The sequence below is a fragment of the Squalius cephalus genome (genome assembly GCF_949319135.1).
Source record: "Squalius cephalus genome assembly, chromosome: 13".
NCBI classification, from domain to species: domain Eukaryota; kingdom Metazoa; phylum Chordata; class Actinopteri; order Cypriniformes; family Leuciscidae; genus Squalius; species Squalius cephalus.
The window spans coordinates 29,300,596-29,321,115 of NC_137134.1; the positions used below are offsets into that span (position 1 = coordinate 29,300,596).

The 20,520-nt window shown below is 41.0% G+C and overlaps 1 protein-coding gene and 1 long non-coding RNA gene across 2 annotated transcripts; one reads left to right on the top strand and one right to left on the bottom strand.

Moving 5' to 3' along the window:
* Positions 1-236: 236 nt before the first annotated feature.
* On the top strand, positions 237-15,743 carry LOC307169903. Its single transcript, XR_013823237.1, has 3 exons — positions 237-308; positions 414-509; positions 15,615-15,743. It is a non-coding gene; the product is annotated as an uncharacterized lncRNA (long non-coding RNA).
* A 1,126-nt stretch (positions 15,744-16,869) lies between these two features.
* LOC307169892 (ladderlectin-like) lies at positions 16,870-20,266 on the bottom strand. Its single transcript, XM_079890784.1, has 6 exons — positions 20,184-20,266; positions 19,974-20,041; positions 19,654-19,790; positions 18,930-19,049; positions 17,282-17,396; positions 16,870-17,089 (listed from the first exon to the last, which is right to left on the bottom strand). Exons 2-6 carry the CDS (start codon positions 20,032-20,034, stop codon positions 16,992-16,994), a joined length of 531 nt encoding a protein of 176 aa, XP_079746910.1. The 5' UTR covers positions 20,035-20,041; positions 20,184-20,266; the 3' UTR covers positions 16,870-16,991.
* Between the last annotated feature and the right edge of the window lie 254 nt (positions 20,267-20,520).

The following is a 20,520-nucleotide window of genomic DNA, read 5'->3' on the forward strand; positions in this document are numbered from 1 at the left end:
GGAAACCAAAGGTGTTGTCTGTAGCCTACCGTTCAGAGAAGAGCCGTACACACACACCATATTCCGAAAACGTTTACTGAGAGGTTTTAATATAATGTAGCCTAGTGTCATTTTCGATCAATTTCATTTATTTAAAAGCGAATGATTATCATGTGTGCATCACATCTCGCTGCGTGCCGCCATTTGCGAGACGTCACTTGTACGCGCATCTCTGAAACGAAAGTTATGGACTTCCGCATGAGTTGTAAATATGATTTAAGTGGCATTATATTGCACGTTTCTTAGCAGAAGTTGGAAAGTATCACTTTGTGAGTTGGGCAAATTAACATTGAATCAAAAATAATATTGCACAGATGTAATTTGCAAGTACAAAGTGATCACATTTACTAATGAAACATGGAACATTCGCACAGACTTGGAACGAGTGAGGGATTGCAAAACTGGAAAAGGTGCAGATCTTAATCAGTCCCTCAGAAGTCTGGAGTTTGACGCCATCAGGATCCCTCAAGGTGAGATTTTGTTTGGTAAACGCCTTTTTGAGACATTTGCGATTGAACTTAATGTTTCCGAGACTGTAGGCTACTACTGCTTCAAACATATTTTTGTTTTAAATTGCTTCTTGAATTACGTGTGAATACGATTTCAATTATGCATTTTCTTGTATCTTTTGAAGTGCAGAATTTGCATCGTTTAAAACGATTCTGACGTAAATGCATTAAGAGCAATTCATGCAGATTTATGGACCGTTATGTATAAATAAGTCGGCATTTAAAAAAACAAGTAAACCCTATTTAGTCCTATATAAATTTAATAGGCTCGCCAATCACGTGTCTGGTATTTTCTGTCGGCTGTTTAGAATTAGAACCAATCCGAGTCGTGAATTAATTGTTCTTTTGAGTCGGTTCTTTTCAATGAATTGGTCAACGGGTTAGAAGAATGGTTTGAATCGAATCGCGATTCAGTTTGAATGATTAATTAAAAGGATAGTTCATCCAAAAATTAAAATGCTGTCATTACTCACTGTATTGTTCCAAACCTGTGAATTTATTTATTCTGCTGAACACAAAAGTATATGTTTTGAAGAATGTCGGTAACCAAACCGTTTCTGGTCCCCATTGACTTCCATAGATATGCTGTGTTTGAAATCGCCCTCTATGCTCTACTCCAGGGTTCATCAATCTCGGTCCTGGAGGGCCGCTGTCCTGCAGAGTTTAGCTCCAACCAGCTCCAACACACCTGTTTGAAAGATTCTAGTATGCCTAATGAGACCTTGATTAGCTGGTTCAGGTGTGTTTAATTGGGGTTGGAGCTAAACTCTGCAGGACAGCGGCCCTCCAGGACCGAGATTGGTGAACCCTGCTCAACTCTATACTCTATAGTCCACTTGCAATAGTGAATGAAAACGAGTGAGTGAATTTAGACACTGGGAAGCCCTATTTTAACAATCTAAGCGCACACTGCAAGTGTCCGAATCCACTTTTGCTAGTTTAACGACGGGAAAATGGTCGTCGCACCCGGCGCATGGTCTAAAAGGGTTGTCCCTATTCTCTTAAAGCAGCACTCAGTAGCTTCGGGATTTCTTCGCTGTATTCTCGCTTTTTGCTCGCAGGTTTCTCTCTAGAGCTCCCCCCACAGCTTCGGAATAGATATTTGACAACACTGTTGTAAAAACTCGTTGGTGATTCTCAGACACCAGAGGCTATAGATCAACGACATCAAAGCAGATGGGACAGTCTTTAAAACGTCTTCATTCGGGTTCGGACAGCGTGAGGGAGCGCAATAATGACAGCATTTTAGCAGATTTCTTTTGGCCGTAAAGCAATTGTTTACATCGCGAGACCTGATATCACGCGAGACTTCCTGACGCGGCGGCCGGCGGCCCGCCGGCTCAAAGTTGCAAGTGCGTATTTTCCGCTCACGGGCACCAGGGGGGTGCGAAATGACCACCATTCAACCCGAAATAAGTAATATAACCATTCCAATGACTCCGAAGCTGTTCAGTTAAGGTAAAAAAAGTTACTTAGTTCACCTTTAATGAGTAATGGGTGTGTTTTGGGCATAACGTGCAATAAATCACCCACAATCCAATGCACACATTCCAATTTACGAAAATAAACTGATAGAAAACGAGTTGGAGTTTATTATGAAATGTAAGACAAGAATGTTTTCGGACATGGAAGCATAGGTGTTATCTTTTTTTTTTTCTTTCTGTAAATTAATCACTAACACTAAACTGACAATAATATAATATATTTATTTTTCCTAAATTAAGTTTTAAGAGTATTTTCGTGCCGTGACCATGTGGGCAGGAACATGTGTGATGAAGCCATGCGCTCTCTTTCTAGCGTTTTAATGCTGAGGAGGACACTAGTCTACAAGCCTCAGAAGGACTGAACTAGGAGAGACACACCCTACATCAGTTGTAAACTCGTTATTGCGGTGCATTGTGGGATTGAATGAGTGCACTCAATGGGTGTTTCATAAACAGAGGCTGCGTCCTTCCTAGTTGTGTCCTCCTCAGCATTAAACGCTAGAATGAGATGTGGCTTTTAATTAATGCAATACAATGAATGTACAGCCGTCCACGGTCTCCCAGTGGCTTATTCTATTGTCAGTTTAGTGTTAGTGATTAATTTACAGCAAAACAAAAGATAACATCTATAGTAACATCTTTGTCCTCGTCTTAAATCAAAAAAGAAATCAAAATAAAATAAACAAACTCAAAATCAAACCGGCCACTGAGGCACTGCTGGGATTGCATCTTACGCAGGGCACAATAAGTCCAATGTCCAGGCAAGCGTATCATTCATGCGGTTTATTTCCATTTAAGCAAGCATACAAATAACGTCTGCAGCCTCTCTTTCCCTGGTAAAAAACCAACAACCTTTCCCAGTACCTGCCTGTGCTAAGTGTAATCACCAATATATACCTGCCAACAGGTGCTCAGTACAATCAAAATAAAAGTCCCCAAAAAGATACTCAAATTAACTAAAATAATAACATTAACATTCTGTGTCTACATCAATAAAATAATCATGCAAATTATTTAAGGAGAAACAAAATAAAGTAAATTAATTATTAAATTAATTACAAAACAAGGAAATAGCTCCAACAACATCTATGTTTTCATGTCCGAAAACATTATTCTTGTCTTACATTTCATAATAAACTCAGACAAGTGCCCTGTTTAAGGGTATAGGGGGCGATTTCGGACACAGCCATATAATTTTTTTCCCCATACTATGAGGCCTATGGGGGCCATCAACTGTTTGGTTACCCATATTCTTCAAAATATCTTCTTTTGTGTTCAGTAGAAGAAATTAATTCACACAGGTTTGGAACAACACAAGGATGAGTATGATGACAGAATTTCCATTTATTGGGTAAACATCCCTTTAATGTCTGACTCCATGAATCGTTTTCACTTGTAACGTGAAAGTGAATCTTTCCGGACAGTCTTTTGAAACCAAACAAATGTCTTGTCTGTCAGTGATGAAGAAGGTTTTATTAAGCTGAACTTATTTGTGAATGACTCTTTACTTGTAGATAGACCATTTTTACCTGAACCTGAACATTACAAAAATATACACAAAAATATTTAAAGTATTTTTGGTAAGATTTATTTATTATTTTCCTAAAGTTAGATTCAAACTATAATTGATATGCTGCTCCACTATGAGATATATTTATATTGCCCCATCTGTTAACAGTAGAGCTACTTTTGTAGAGGTAAACTCTAGTTTTGCACACTAGAGAGTGCTCGTCTATGACTCTCTAATAACAGGGGCTCAGAGTTTAGCTGGTTAGCATAGCCTTGTTAGGCCCTGCTGTTAGATACTGTAATTATACCATTTTGTAGGCAAATGGTAGTAAAGTATTTTTGGATGCTTTTACAGTTTTTCTCGATTGCTTAAACACTATAACCAGGCTTTTGAACTAAAATTTCAAAACCATAATGCCATTTATCAAAGAGCACACCCATTTCCCTAAACTATAAACACTATTCCCTGTTTCGACACATGAGTCAGATTTGTTGAACTGTCACTGCAAAACTCTACACACAAATCCCTTAATTTCTCATTGCCTAGACCATGTTGTCATTTAGAAAGCACTAGCATTCAATATTGTTCACTCAAGTCAGCACAGCTTCAGCTCAGTTAGCACACAATTACCCAAGTGGAAACACTAAGAGTCAAAATTGAACACACATCAATCTGATCCTTCAATAGATATATAAATGGGCCCGCCCAAATCAGTTTATTGCGTTTTGGAACCAGAAAGACATGAGGGAAGAGATTGAGGAGGGATAAGGAGGAGGAGGAGGAGGAGGAAGGGCAAGAAGACAAGCAGTCTCAGATGAAATTCTGCCACTCTAGTTGCCCATGTCTTTGTCAGTGGTAGGACTATGAGGGAGGCTGGGCTACGAGTAAGGCCAAATTTGAGTCGCTTTACCGTCGCCTCGAGAACCTTCAGGGAGGTGTGGTGGCAAACACAATTCTATCACTGAATAAGAGACAAACATTTCCAATAGTCTTTGATGAGGTTTATTTTCTTGCAAGAAAAGGCCAGCGGTCATACAGTCACACAGAGTCGCTGTGGAGTGTGACAGTGAAGGGAGGGCATCCTTTCTCCTTTATAGTCTTGACTGTTGTTATCTTTCTAGGCCAATGATGGTATTTCAACCATATGTGGAATATTCTTAGATGTGTTCATCATATTGTCTCCTTGAGTGGAGGCCCTCCTGTCACGACCAACACTCTTATTCCAATACAATTCCATATTATAATAAGGTTTGTGTGGCTCTTTTACTGTCATATGATGGTCACACACATCTTACTGTAAGTAAATATAAAGGAGAGAATAAAAAAAAGTAAAACTGTGTGTGTGTGTTGTACTGTGTAGTACATGAATGAATAAAAATGTGCCAATGTATCCATTGGTTGTGTGTTTGTGCTCATCATGTGAAAAGGTTTGTGAGGGGGGAACCACAAGCAACAAAACTTACCAGTTTTGGAAATGTTGTTTTGAATTTATTGCACCAGTGTGTTAGACTATGTTGTAGTGTGTGTGATTTTGAGGGCTTGTGTGTCCTGAGGTAAAAGTTTGATTTTTCAGCAAGAGTGAATGGTTTTGAGTGTAGAGCTTCATTTTGATCTGAATTTAGGATGTTTGGGGAACTGGGTGAGACGTTATGGATTTGTGTTTACAGTTTTGAGAATACGAGGCATAGTTTCAAGAAATGTGTTCAAGTAATCAAGAAAAACTGTAATAGTGTAAAATAGATGTGTGACATTAACAGATCAACATAAGATGTGTGAACCTAGGCGTGATAACAAGAATAGTGGAAACTTCTCAGAAATAACTAAGTGTTGCTTGAGCTGCAAATAACTGAAGCTAACACTTCTCTGTAGGATCACAGCAGGAGTATATGGGGTCATGGATATATAGAGAGATGCAAATGCTGCTGAATACATACACATAGTAAATTATACTAATATTTCACATTCACACAGTAAGATCTCACAGAGAATATATTTAGAATAAACATTTTCCATTCTGTACTTTATTTTGCAGTAAATGTTATGTTTTGCATAAAGAGGAAGTCAAATTGTTGATGTTCTTCAACCCCACCAGATTCACAAAATTCACACATTCACACTATTCACACCTCAAGACAAGCAAACACTGATACACATTAACCACAAAAGTCCAGTACAGACACTTTCTCTTGCTCATTCTGTCAACAGATAAAACCGCATTTCTTTTCAGATCTAAAGCTGAGGCCTTCTGTGGTTTGAGTCAGTTGAATGCAATACTGTAAAAATACACCAAAAACATCTGTTTGTTGCTAATATTTAAACCAAAATTAAATGTATACTGTTATTCTGCAGTTTCATGTATATCAATCATTAACTTTTGATCTGAATACATTGAGAATGTGCTGTTAGGACATATAAAATGGCTGTTTAAAGTCAGCTGGGATTTCTTGACCACACACAGAGTAAAACTGAAAAATACCCTGTTCAAAATAAATACAAATATCTGAGAGATTTAACATCAATCCCTGTAGGGCATCTTTTTAAATTGTAGGTTTTTACCATGTTATCTATGTAACTTTGCACTCTCCCCCAAATTTTATGTTAAATTCAGTTAATGTATGATAAATGTCTGGTAAATGTGGATGAGTTTTGGGATTGTTGAGAATCCACACAAGGGTTTTAAGAGACTCACAAATGTTCAGAGCTAGAAACTGTTGAATAAAATCCAGTTAATGTCCCATGATGCTTAACTATCTCTGTGGGGTTGTTTTTATTTATTTATTTTTTTTTGTTGTGCTTTTAACCTTTACTATTACTGAAACACACATTACCATGCAGGATCACAATAATCAGAAAAGGTAAAAAATAAATTAAAAAAAGTCAGTGGTGGATTTAGGCATTAACAGCACAGGCACATGCTAGGGCTGCTCAATTAGGGCATAAATCATACTCATGATTATTTTGGTCAATATTACAATCACGAGTATATGACCAAAACTTTGTATGAGTGTAATTTATTTAATGATAATGATATATATATCAAGCATGTATTTGTTGGATATGATATGATAATAATATATTATGATATTTAAATTTTAGATACCAGGAAAATTTCACAATTCTCTATACCAATTTCAATATTGAAAAAAAACAAACAAAAGCAAAGCACCAAAAAAGCAAAGTAGAAAAAATAGGACACGTACAATAAATAAAAAATAAATTTATTTAAAGCACAACGTTTCGACTATCAGGTCTTCATCAGGTACAATGCAAAAGTAGAGAAAAGTGAACTTTAAGTAGAAACAGGTAATCACCTAAATTGGGCCCACACACAAAAACATGTGACCAATAATATAAGTAATATCTGCCTTTTTTTTTTACAGATTTGGTTGGAATCGGGCTCATTTAGCTTCTCTCCTTTCATCGTGCCCATAATATACGTGCAGAGCACAGACATGATGCACACAGAATGAACATTTTGGAAGTGAAATCTGAAACATGAATATGGATAATTGAATTTTTAATAATGAAAATGAGTGTGAAATGTTTTGAATTGAAATTTTTTACAGCTTAAATATACAACCATGTTGAATTTCAGCCCATAGAAAATGCAAGCCCTGAAAATACAATGCTTTAAAATGCAAGCAGGGTTAATGCAATGCCTATTTTTTCGAGTAGTGCAATACAAAAAGCTTTTTTGTTTCAAAAACATTTGGCATTATTTTACTTCCATAGTTCTCCATCTGTCAGTTGATCATCACCTTCCTGACAGACAGGCAGCAGCCAGTAAGGCTGGGAAAATTCTCATCCAACACCCGGGAAGAAAGTACAGTCTCTGCTGGGCCTTTTTCACAATGGAGTCTATTGCCGCGTTTCCACCGCAGGAACTTGCCCCAGGAACTAGGAACTTTGGGGTGGTACTCGTTGTGTTTACACCGCAGGAACCAGGATCTAAATGAAGTTCCGGGTAAATATTTCCCCCCTTCGAAAGTCCCTGCTCGCAAGGAAGTACTTTTTCAAAGTTCCGGAACTTTCAGGGGTGGGACTTGAGCGCTGAACATGCTGATTGGTTGAGTTCATGCCGCATTTTGATTGGTCGACTCCACGCAACATTTTATTCAACCACCATCTGTTGCGGTGCATGCATTAACAGTCGTCTGCTATTCGAATCAACAAAGGAGTTTAAAAAAATGCCACCGATGGGCCGATGACGAGGTTCAGGCTTTATTAAGCTTAAATTCAGAGGATGAAATCCAGTGGGAAATGTAAAGTCGCACACTGTCCTACGACACCAGACTATTTGCCTAATTTTCACGATACTTTAGCCCGCGGTGGAAACACGGCTAGGAACAGGTCTGGGGGAAAAAAGTTCCTGGTAAAAAAGTTCCTGGGATAAGTTGTTCCAGGTCATTTCGGTGGAAACGCGGCAAAAGTGAGTGTCCCAATTCAGGTTCTGAGAGATGTTGGTGCACAGGAACCTGAATGACTCCACTGCTGCCACAGTGCTGCTCATAATGGTGACTGGGAGAGTGCTGGGATGTTTCATCTCCACAATCATCTCCACTATTTTGAGTGTGTTCAGCTCCAGGTTGTTATAACTGCAACAGACAGCCAGCACTGGGGTACGTTCTCTCCCCACTGCTGTTCTCCCTGTGCACGAACGACTGCACTGCCAAAGACCCCTCTGTCAAGCTCCTGAAGTTTGCAGACGACACCACTTATCAGCCTCATGTTTCTGCTTACAGACTGGAGGTTAAAGAGCTGGCTGTCTGGTGCAGTCACAACAACCTGGAGCTGAACACACTCAAAACCGTGGAGATGATTGTGGACTTCAGGAGAAACATCCCAGCACTCTCCCACTCACCATTATGAACAGCACAGTGGCAGCAGTGGAGACATTCAGGTTCCTGGGCCTGAATTGGGACAGTCACATTGACTCCATTGTGAAAAAGGCCCAGCAGAGGTTGCCCTGCCTTCTCCAGCTGAGGAAGTTCAACTCTCACAGGAGCTGCTGATACAGTTCTCTAACGTCATTGATTCTGTCCTCTGCACTTCTGTCACTGTCTGGTTCTGCTCAGCTACCAGTCAGACCTCTGAAGACTACAGCGGATAGTCCGGACTGCTGAGAGAATCACTGGTACACCTCTCCACACTCTCCAAGAACTGAACTCATCCAGAGTGAGTAAAAGGGCTGGCAAAATCACTCTGGACCGCTCATTTAGAAGTGTATTGTGATGCCTGTTTCTGTCATGTAAATGTTTTGTCATGTCAGAGCCAAATACTTTCATTTGTCAAAGCCCTCCACAGTGTGTGTGGAGTACTCCTCCTCGCAGAAGTAAGCTGAACACAGAATGTGCGAGACTTCCTATTTATTAGCAGCTATAGAGAAATAACGAGAAGAATATATCAAAGTTCAGTTAACTTTAAAGCTACACTGTGTAGGATTTTCTCCCATCTAGCGGTGAAATTGTTTATGACTACCACCTGAATATTACTTTCTAGCCCCTCCCATTCCGAGGGCGTTTTAACTCCTACGGTGGCCGTATTATTTCAAATCTGCCGGCAGTCGCGAGTAATCTCCTCTTCGCATTCGTCACGTGCCACTGAGTGTAAAAACGCGAAAGGCGAAGCTTGAATTTCCAGGTATGTCCCTCATTGGTTAATGTATTTTCAAGATGGAGGCGCAACATGGCTGCCGCCATTCGAGCGACTCGCTTGTATGTATTCTAAATGGCAGATTCTACGCTTACGAGAATACTTGATTAGTTGGTAGAAGTAATTACACATTAATGAGCACATATCATTTTGAAAGAACAAAGTGTTTTTTGCTAAGAATCAACTTACTGTTGAAAAATACACAGTGTAACTTTAAACTGTTTGCTACAAACCAGCATGTTTATAATTACTAAGACAAACCATTAAAATAATATGGTAGGATATGTAATATGGTAAAATGGTAAGGAGGCATATGACACTGGAAGCCAGACACATTAAAAGTACAAATGGCCGTGTCTGCTCATATCTGAAAAATAAGGTGATGATAAGGGCACGTTGTGTGGGATGTTGTTCTTACAAATAATAATAATAATAAAGATCATGGGAAACAGCAACAGTTATTATAGTGAAATTTAATAGATTAAGACATGAGTGACATTGTTTATAATTTTATTTTACACTCTTTGAAGATCTCAAATTATAATTGTATAATAGGAACAATAACTGTACTATTTTGTGGAGACATATAATTACCATGTTCAATCGCTCTATACCATGGCAATGAACATTATTAATATCCTTTATAAAAATAGTACAGGCTTTGACGCTTGACAAAGCAAATAGCTACCACATTTATTCTGGGTGGGAACGTGATTAATCCCTCTAGTGGTCAAGTGTTGTTATAGTTATTTCTGAGTGTTTAAATATCCGCTTTCTTTGAGTATTAGCGCATGTTGAAGTAAAAAGAAACGGAAACTATCAGCGTTGAACTGGCAGGATTGTAGAAATGCAGTTAGGGAGGTTGTTTACAATACAGAAGCAGATGGGAACACATATAGGTTTGATGAAGGATATTATTTACGATTAGGAACATGGCAGCTACGGAATTATTAATTGTCATTCATTGTTATTCACAAAGAACTTCGAATAATTTTCTTTATTTGATTAAAATGAATGTTCTTGTGTACATCTCCCTGGATGAAGCCGTGTTCACGTGACGTCATTGGCGGCATCAAAATGAATATTGTCTTCCGCATGAGCTGTAAATCTGACTTCATGTCACTTTTCTTAGAAGTTGAAAAAAAACATCAGAAAATCGTCTCAGGTTACGTATGTAACCATGGTTCCCTGAGAGGGAACGAGACGCTGCGTCAAGCGCTGCGGGAACGCCCCTGCGTGATTGCGTCATGAAGCACTCGTGAAATCAGTCCAATGGCGTGACGGGACGTCATAGGCGGGTGACGTCATTGACCAGGAAACTATAAAGCACCCCCCAGACCAAACAATGATAGCTTCTGATAGGTCGAACAAGTTGGTCACAGGCATGCCGGGAGTATGGCAAAGCGACGCAGCGTCTCGTTCCCTCTCAGGGAACCATGGTTACATACGTAACCTGAGACGTTCCCTTTCAAGGGAACTCGCGCTGCGTCAAGCGCTGCGGGAACTGAATACCCACGTCGCCATAGTCCTCAAGTGCCTGTATATGTGAAATCGTAATGCACATTAAACTACAAACACCCGAGAACCCGAAGTAGAAGCCACATCCAGGTTATAAAACCTCACAAAAGTGTGCGGAGAGGACCACCCTGCCGCATCACATACCTCTTGAAGTGAAACCCCTGACAATAGGGCCATAGAAGCAGCCATACTCCTAGTCGAGTGGGCTCGGACCTTTAGTGGTGAAGGATGACCGGCCGACTCATACGCAAGTGAGATAGCCTCGACTATCCATTTACTTAAAGTCTGCTTAGATGCAGGCTTCCCTTTACTCGGGGACCCAAAACACACAAACAGTTGATCAGACTTGCGCCACTGGGCAGCTCTGTGGACATATGCATCTAAAGCCCTAACTGGGCAAAGTAAGTTTCATTTCTCCTGGTCCTGGTTTTGAAACGGAGGCGGAGAAAAGGCCTGCAGCATTATTGGACCCGCCACATTAGTGGGGACCTTAGGCACATATCCTTCCTTTGGGAACAGGAACGCTTTCACCATACAAGGCGCAAACTCAAGACACGAGGGAGCAACTGACAATGCTTGTAAATCCCCGATCCTTTTAAGAGAAGAGATAGATAGAAGAAACAAAGTTTTTAATGTGAGAAACTTCTCTGGAACCTCTTCAATAGGCTCAAAGGGGGCCAGGGCTAGGCCTTCTAGTACAATGGCCAAATCCCACGTCGGCACCCTCGAGTGTGCCGCAGGCCTTAGCCTCAAAGTACCACGGAGGAAGCGAGTTACCCATGGGTGTCTCCCCACTGACGCACCCTCTAGAGGAACGTGATAGACAGATATCGCTGACACGTATACATTCATGGTGGAGGGGGACAACCCCGAAGATAACTTTTCTTGAAGAAAATCTAGCACTGAACCTACTGGGCAGTCAACTGGATTCACAGACTGGCCTGTACACCATGCAACGAAAACTCTCCATTTTAGGGCATAGAGCCTCCTCGTGGAAGGAGCTCTGGATTGCAACATGGTCTCCACTACCTCAGTAGAAAGACCTGAGCCTATGAGCTGATCCCCCTCAGAGGCCAGGCCCACAGTCTCCACAGCTCCGGACGCGGGTGCAACACTGACCCCGCCGCCTGGGAGAGAAGGTCCCTCCTGACCGGGATTTCCCATGGAGGACCCTCGAGGAGGGACACAATGTCCGACAGCCATACTCGGCCCGGCCAGAACGGGGCTATCAATAAGAGCCGAACCCCGTCCCGGCGAACTCTCTCCAGAACTCCTGGCAGTAACGCCAGGGGGGGAAAGGCATACAGACATAGCCTCGGCCACGTCTGTACCATGGCATTCAACCCCAAGGGGGCTGGGTGCGTCAGGGAATAATATAGGGGACAGTGCGTTGTCTCTCGAGACGCAAACAGATCCACCTGAGCTTGCCCGAATCGACTCCAAAGGAGCTCCACCACCTCGGGGTGGAGTCTCCATTCCCCCGGCACCACTCCCTGTCTCGACAGAGAGTCTGCCGTCTTGTTCATGTAACCCGGAATATACAGTGCTCGAACTGATAGCAACTTCCCCTGGGCCCAATCAGAACTCGATGTGCCAGTTTCCAAAGCCGGCGAGATCGTAAACCCCCCTGGCGATTTATATAGGAGACCACCGCTGTGTTGTCCGTGCGAACCAACACATGATGGCCCCTGAGGTCTGGGAGAAAGTGTCTGAGTGCCAGAAACACGGCCATCATCTCCAGCTGGTTTATGTGCCAGGAAAGCTGATGGTCGCTCCACAGACCCCGAGCCGAGCGACCACTCATGGTCGCCCCCCAACCGGTGAGGGAAGCATCCGTCGTTAGCGTTAAGCGACGACAAGGAGCTCCCAACACCGGACCCTGGGACAAGAACCACGGATCTTTCCACATAACTAAGGCACGTAGGCATCGCCGCGTGACCTTGATCATGCGAAACGGATTTCCCCTCGGGGAGAACCCCCTGGTCTTGAGCGACCACTGTAAGGGTCTCATGTACAGCAGGCCAAAAGGAATCACGTTGGACGCTGCTGCCATCAAACCCAAGATTCTCTGAAACTGTACTACAGTGAGTGACTGGCCTAGTCTTATCCTGCGCACGGCTTCCAGGATCGTTTTTATCCTGGCGGGCGCCAAACGGGCTCTCATGGTCTTTGTGTCCCATACTACGTCTTCATATGGGCTAGCACAGCATCTCGATACTGGGCCGCCTGAAGTTCTGACTGCGCCAGAATGAGCCAGTCGTCTATATAATTCAGCACGCGGATGCCCTGGAGTCTCAAGGGAACCAGAGCTGCATCCACGCACTTCGTGAACGTGCGGGGTGACAGTGCTAGGCCGAAGGGAAGAACCCGATACTGGTACGCTTCGCCCCCGAAAGCAAACCTGAGGAACTTCCTGTGTTGCGGAAGGATGGAGACATGAAAATATGCGTCTTTTAGGTCTATCGTGACACACCAGTCCTCGGACCTGATCTGACACACAATCTGCTTCAACGTGAGCATTTTGAATTTTAATTTCTTGACTGCCCGATTTAGTTGGCGCAGATCTAGAATGGGCCGCAGCCCTCCACCCTTCTTTGGAACTATGAAGTACGGGCTGTAAAACCCTGACTCTCTGCTGTGGGGAGGAACCCTCTCTATACATCTATACAGGGCGGACATAGAGATGAGTACTCGCTGAGGACCACTGCGCCCTGAAACACTGGAGGTGGCAGGGTTGGCAACACGGCCTCCTGATGGCACCGAGAGGAAACGGGTGCCTCGACACACCGACTCCCCTCGGAGGGGACTGCCATCGAAATCCTGACACCCTTGGCGTCAGGACTTCTTCGCCAAGGCCTTCCTGCTTTACCTCGGGAAGACCTTGGCTGAGCGCGCTGTCCCGGTCCCCAGTCTCTCTGTGGGGGAGCACGGGCAGCCACGCTCACCTTCTGCTGAGCTCTGTGAGAGGAGGACATACTCGACTGGGGCTGCTCCCGCCCAGCAGCCCCAGAGACATAGACTTTTCGGGGAAGAAACTTTTGAAATGCGGCTGCCTGCTTTTTCGCTTCCTGAAATCGTTCGACAACCGAATTCACTGAGTCACCAAAAAGACCTGTAGGGGAGACAGGAGCATCTAACAAAATTTTTTTATCTCTTTCCTTAATGTCAGACAAATTTGACCAGAGATGCCTCTCCGTGGCCACCATTGCTGCCATAGAGCGGCCGATAGATTTCGCCGCTTCCCTGGTGGCCCGAAGAGACAGATCAGCTGCCCTCCTGATCTCCGCGATTGTTTCTCTCCCCACTTCCTCACATTCATCATCTATATCTTTTAAAAGATCGGCTTGATATGCCTGTAGGACAGCCATAGTGTGTAAACTGGCGGCTGCCTGACCTGCTGCTGAGTATGCCCTATCCACTAAAACCGATGTCGTTCTCACTGGTTTAGTGGGCAGCTGCGGGGCTTTCAGCGATGATGCAGACTCAGGGGAGAGATAGCTAGCAAGCGTCTCTTCCACCTGAGGCATCACCGCATAACCATGTTCCTTTAACCCTACTATATTTGAATATTCAGACGTCGCTGGGTTAAAAACTCTGAATGATGCTGGTCTAATCCATGACTTCGACACCTCGGTGTGGAGGTCAGGAAAGAACGGCAAGCCCCGCTTTGGAGGTTGAGATCTAGCTGGCAGAAATCGTTCATCTAATTTACTTTTTGTTTGACCCAATTCCTGTTCACCGGCTGGCCAGTCCAGATTTAATCTAGCAACAGCACGAGTGATAACCTCCAAAAGCTCCTCTTGTGTGTGTGTAATTGTGTGTGATTGTGTAAACTCATTTTCACTCAGGCTCACAACATCCAGTTCCTCAGAACTGGAGTGCTGTTGCACCTGCGCTTCAGCGCAAGCAGAAGAAACCGCCGCGCGTGCTTCTGACTCGCAAACTGAAGCGCCGGATTCAACGGTTAAAGGAAGAGATAGGGGATCACCCGTCTCTAACCCCGCCGTTAAATCCATCTGCGAACCCCAGGACGAGCGTCTTCGCCGTGCCTCAGCAGCAGCGGGACCCGAGCCCTGGGGAACGCGAGCCAAAGCGCCCTCCTCAAAGAGCGCTCGGCGGGACCGGAGAGTTTTCATTGACAACTTTTCACAATGCTCGCAGCCAGCCCCCTCGAGAGCTGACTGGGCATGTTCCAGTCCCAAACACATCACACAAAGCTCGTGTGTATCCCTACCTGTAATAAAACGAGGGCAGGGAGTGACACACTGCTTAAATTGCTGCTTTCCTTCCATAATATATAAATAGAGAGAGACAAACACACATCAAATAGACAGATACGATTTCACATAGAGCGCTTGTGAAGACACAGAAGCTGTCATTGTTTGGTCTGGGGGGTGCTTTATAGTTTCCTGGTCAATGACGTCACCCGCCTATGACGTCCCGTCACGCCATTGGACTGATTTCACGAGTGCTTCATGACGCAATCACGCAGGGGCGTTCCCGCAGCGCTTGACGCAGCGCGAGTTCCTTTGAAAGGGAACTGCGAGTAAACAGTTTCAGTCCTGTGCTCCATTCAAGAATGATTCCTAAAATAATGTGTGTTGTTGAGGAGACGTGCTGTAATTGAGCAGATTTTCACCTGAATGAAGATGATGATGAATCAGGTGAAAAGTCCCTCAGACACACATTGAAGGAGGGAACCGAGACATCAAACCAGAAGATCACAGAGACTGAGAAAAGCACAGAGAAGTGGGCACTTTGACTAGTAAACAACCCTAGGTAGCCTACTCGAATCCTCCAGGACACTGCACTAACTACATATTTGCTAATTAGGGATATTAATTTATAAAAAAAATTAAATTAAAAAAAATATTAAAAACACGTGGTTTGTATTATTTGTAGGATCAACACTTCTTCACCCACACCTGTGTTTTGTTCCCTGACTCGTCATCATCCTACAGAACTGGAGCAGGAGTGGATATCTTGAGCTGTCCTCATCACTGCATCTGGACTTTACCACTATGAAGGAAACTTAAGGTGAGATTTTCTATTTGATTATGATCTTGATCTCATTCTATGAATTTCTACCTTTATGTTTTATGGACAGGAGTCAGGACCACTGTTATGCTACTGAGAAAAAAAAAAGAATAAAAGCAAGATTGTTTGCAGCGTTTAGTTTCTCGTCCATACTGATGAAAACAAAATAAATGTTTAAAATAAAAAAATAAACTATCAAACATAAATCATAAATTGTAAGTCATTCATTGCATTTATTCTTATTTTTAGTTATTATTATTCTTAATTACCCAGACACTGGCAGAAAAATGATATGACCTTTGTAAGAATATGACCCTGAGAGTGTCACACTGCTTAACTGCAGGATCACTGCATGAGTATGTTTGCTCACTGAAATCACCCACATTTCAAAGATAATAAATTTGCTAAATAATTGTGCAAGTGTAAAATTAACTGATGACCAATTTACAAATAAAATTAAGTATGTTATTAAAACTAGTTTAATCTAAAAATAGGCCTAAACCAAAACCAATTTGCTGCCTTTGGTGCAGATCGCTGAATTAAAATGATTTTCATAGTTTTAAAATTTTGCGATACCATACAGATCTGTGGGCGTCGCTGGACCCTTTTTGAAATACACTGTGCCCCAGTAAAATATTGCTGATAAATCATTTTCTGATATTGTAGATTACTTTCGACCCGAGAATATTCCTTTGTGTTTTCTATCAGCTGTTTAGAATCAGAATTAGCAATGCCAGAATAGTGAGCGAATCACTATTGATCTAATTAAACAGGTTTAGAAAATGGTCTGAAATTGTTTGTGATTCAGTTTGATTCGTTCAAACAGTCACTCAATCTCTGATTTGTTTGCAGAGGTGTCACACCAAAATAATGCGATATCTTATAAGACAGAAAACTAAAAGGGTCCTATATTAGTTCTATATTTGCTTATAATCCAGGAAACAAACATGCAGATGTCTTCTTTGCCAATGATGAAACGTGTGTGCAGTTACAGCATAAACCCCGCCCCTGATGATGACATCATTTAATGCTATTTTAATAACTATTTCCTCAAACCTTGCAACACAATATACTTATATTTTGACATACATTATCATCCACAATGCACAGTTTGCTTTTTCAATGCTTTTATTAATTTGAGGAATGTTTCAGAGAAGATACTGAAAAGAGATTAAAGTTTAGAAGATATTTGATTTCAGAATAACATTTTTGACAATATAATGTTGGAAAAATGTAGTTCAATCAAAGTAACTGTGGAGCAGCTTGACGGTCTCGCAGGTCCTTAACACAAATATAGGGCCTTGAGTGGAAACAGCCCCTGTCGTTCCAGCAACGTTTAGCTGTTTAAGGTGAAAGGTGAAATAATGAAATCAGTTATTCTGATCATTATAGTGTTAGAATCAACATGAAATGGAATATTTAATTTAAGGCCTGTGAAATCCAAATTGAGTAATTTCATGTTACTGTATGATGTAAAATTGTAGGATTGTAAATTATAATTGAAAGTATTAAAAAACAGACTGCATTCTTACAGGAATAGTTGATCTCCAAACAGTTCTCATAACCATGTGGATTTTTGTTAGGTTCTCCAGCGCACCAGTGGGTATACAGAAACACAGTTCCGTCACTCCACATCCAATGTCCATCCTAAAGAGTGAAGAGAGAGAGTGAATACAAAGAGTGCACTACAGTTGTCAGACTTCAGGAAGAAGCCAATTAAGCTCAGATTTGAAGTAAAACCATCTTCATTAGAAACTTTGCCTTTACTGTTTAAAGCTGAATTTTTATTTTTTAGACAAACAAAAAGGTCTCTTTACACTCTCTTTACAAAAAAATGTTATTATTTTTTCAGTATGTTGGTAGTTTTCTTGTGCTACCCAGAGCTTGGGTCAGACGTAACAAACCAGGGAGTGTGTTATTTATCGCAGGCTTTTGCCACAGGTCTCTTCAGGAGAGAGCGCAGCTCCGTCAAAATGGTGCAGGCCTATGTCTTCTGTAAAATACAGGTTTGTGTACATTTAATTTGATTATTAAATTCGTTATTGTGCTGTATATTGTTTACATTTTATGCAAAGCAACATACAGAGGCGCGATGCGAGTCACCTTTTACACTAGTGTCGCGTGATTCGCGTCGCTCTTTTCGCCTGATGGAAACGTCTGATGCCTTGCATAAAGTTTTATTAAAAAATATACAGAACATATATACGTATGATATTAAAATATGAAGAGTTCAGATGCAAAAGCCTCTAAGTGCCATCTGAAATTTTCTTCTAGAATGATCATTTTTATCAAGCTTGTATATTTAAATTCAGTAATTTTATTTAAATGGCAATGCAAATTACCTATTTATTGTCATTTAAGTGAAATTACTGAACTTAAATATACGAGCTTGATAAAAATGATCATTCTAGATGAAAATTTCAGATGGCACTTAGAGGCTTTTGCATCTGAACTCTTCATATGTTCTCAGAACTGTGCACTGATTGTTTATGGACGTTATGTAGTCAGTCAAAGCATATTTCGGCTACGAGTGAAACGCAGGGCGGCGGTCTAAAGTTCTCACGCTGAACATGACACAAATTTCGACCCCCTGCCAAATTATCACCGCCCTCGTTGAAGTCAGTACCTGATTGCCTAATCTTAACCCCACCCCCTCCCCCACAGCTAATCCTAAACCTACCAATGCTAGGCGGGAAATAATTTGGCAGGGTTGAAATTCGGCACAACACCTGTTCGAGATCCAGCGCTGTTTACGATGGAAACGGGACAACAGAGACTTGTCGATTACACTTGAATTACTTATAAATGTTTAATTTGTACTTCTAATATTTCTGAAACAAGCTTAAATGTTGTCAATATGTATAAAAAAATATATAAAATATACTGTACTGTAAAATGTGATTGAAATGAAGGAAATGATCATGCAAGCATGTATCGAGTGTTTTAAAAACGTTTGTAGGATTTAAGTTAATCCATAGACGTTCGTTCATGTATGAAGGAAAGAGATAATAATAAAAAAGAATCAACTCTGATGGCTTAATCAACCCATTATGCTGGGTTAAATAAACAACCCAATTTGTAAAATTAACCCAGCATGAGTTCTGTCCTTTATTTACCCAGCCCTTGGGTTGTTTTTAACCCAGTGTTCTTTTAGAGTGTAGGACACACATCTGAACTTACTAAAGCATCATGAGCACCAATCCAAGTAGGTGTGGAAGAAGGCACCAGACTCAGCAGGAAATCATTTTCCCGTTTTTTACGCACAGATGCGAGGTTCGCTCCAAGACTTTGACAGTTTTTCTAAAGAGACAGATTTTTTTTTTTTTATTGTCAATATACAAAATCAAATGTTTTGTAGCATAAAGCAAAAGTGACAACATTTTAGACATTTGCAATCAAAGTCTGCTCTAATTGATCTTTTGATAAAATCCTCGTAACAACTTGCACTAACAAGTAAAGTAAATTTTACTGCTACTGCTCTCTACAACTTGCCTGTTATCAAGTAAAATCTACTTACTATTGAACTTAACATTCATTTGACATTTAATTGAAGTAATTAAGTAAATATTACTTAATAATATTTAATTTATTTAATTTCACATATAGAATAAAGTAACATCTACTTAACTAACTTCAGTAAATTCCATACTTTATCTAAGTAAATTAAAGTAACAAACTACATGAACACAGAGACCTCAATACTTGGTTCACAATGACGGTAACATTCGATAGATCGTTTTTGAGTATGACTGTGTTATTTTGCGTGGAAAATTTATCCAGATGTCACAAAACGCAGATACAATGCACTTATTGTGTACATACATGTCTTTACATCTGTCTTTTAAGATGTAGTTAAAGACACCTAATATTAAGTTTGACCAAATCATCTTGTTGTACACATTACCTGTGCTGTGATCCATTTAGTCGGATGAGAAAAGTACTTGTAGCATCGGAGTCCAAATTTTACCCATGTAGCGGGGCATTTTCTGGCTAAATCAACATCCAGTCCATCCAGTCCATTAACATCTCTTGTAATATACACTGCAAAGAATTTGTTTCTATTTATTTATTTATGTAGCTTATTTTATGTTTGTGTGATTATATGCTGAAAATATGTGTACTTTATACACTGTAAACTCCTTAATAATCATGGAATTATTAGTCAATAGAATATTTCATATTTCCAAAATGTTTAGGTTTTTACAAAATAAATGTCTTGGTTACCTTCTGTATTCCCCATGGAGAAGATAATGAAAAGAAGCAGACAACTTTTCAGCATTGCCATGATGAACCTGAAAATAATAAGCAGGAAAAGTTAAATGTCTGCATGCACTCATACGCTGCACACTGCGATTCTCAATGCATTTAAAGACAAAGCTCAAAAATACTTCAGGTAGAACATTTATTCAGAAGGTTTCTGTTCCAAAAACTCACCTTGGTTTTCAAATTGTTGCCTTTAGCAGATTTTGTGAAGAGCCAGAGCCTGTGCAATACAGTTATATTCTCATATCTATTGAGTGAAGAGGGGTAATATTTATACACATGATATCAGGAAGTAACAACCGGTGTCCTGTGCAAAGAACAAACGTTACCATTTATGGCATATTAATGATAGAGAGGTCAAATGTTCAAATGGATGTGTGTGTCTTGAGTTGTTTGCGTGCGAGTGTACCAGGGTGCGATGTAAAATTTACGTTTTTTTTTTTTTTTTTTTTTGCACGTTTTTGCACTCCTATTTTTTAAGCAAATGTGACATGTATGGACATTTAAC

Coding starts and splice junctions, on each gene's coding strand:
- LOC307169892 (XM_079890784.1), bottom strand. CDS start 20,034: ATGGCAATGCTGAAAAGTTGTCTGCTTCTTTTCATTATCTTCTCCATG. Junction 19,791..19,973: donor CTCCATGGGGAATACAGAAG/GTAACCAAGACA, acceptor AATTCTTTGCAG/TGTATATTACAAGAGATGTT. Junction 19,050..19,653: donor CTAAATGGATCACAGCACAG/GTAATGTGTACA, acceptor CTGTCTCTTTAG/AAAAACTGTCAAAGTCTTGG.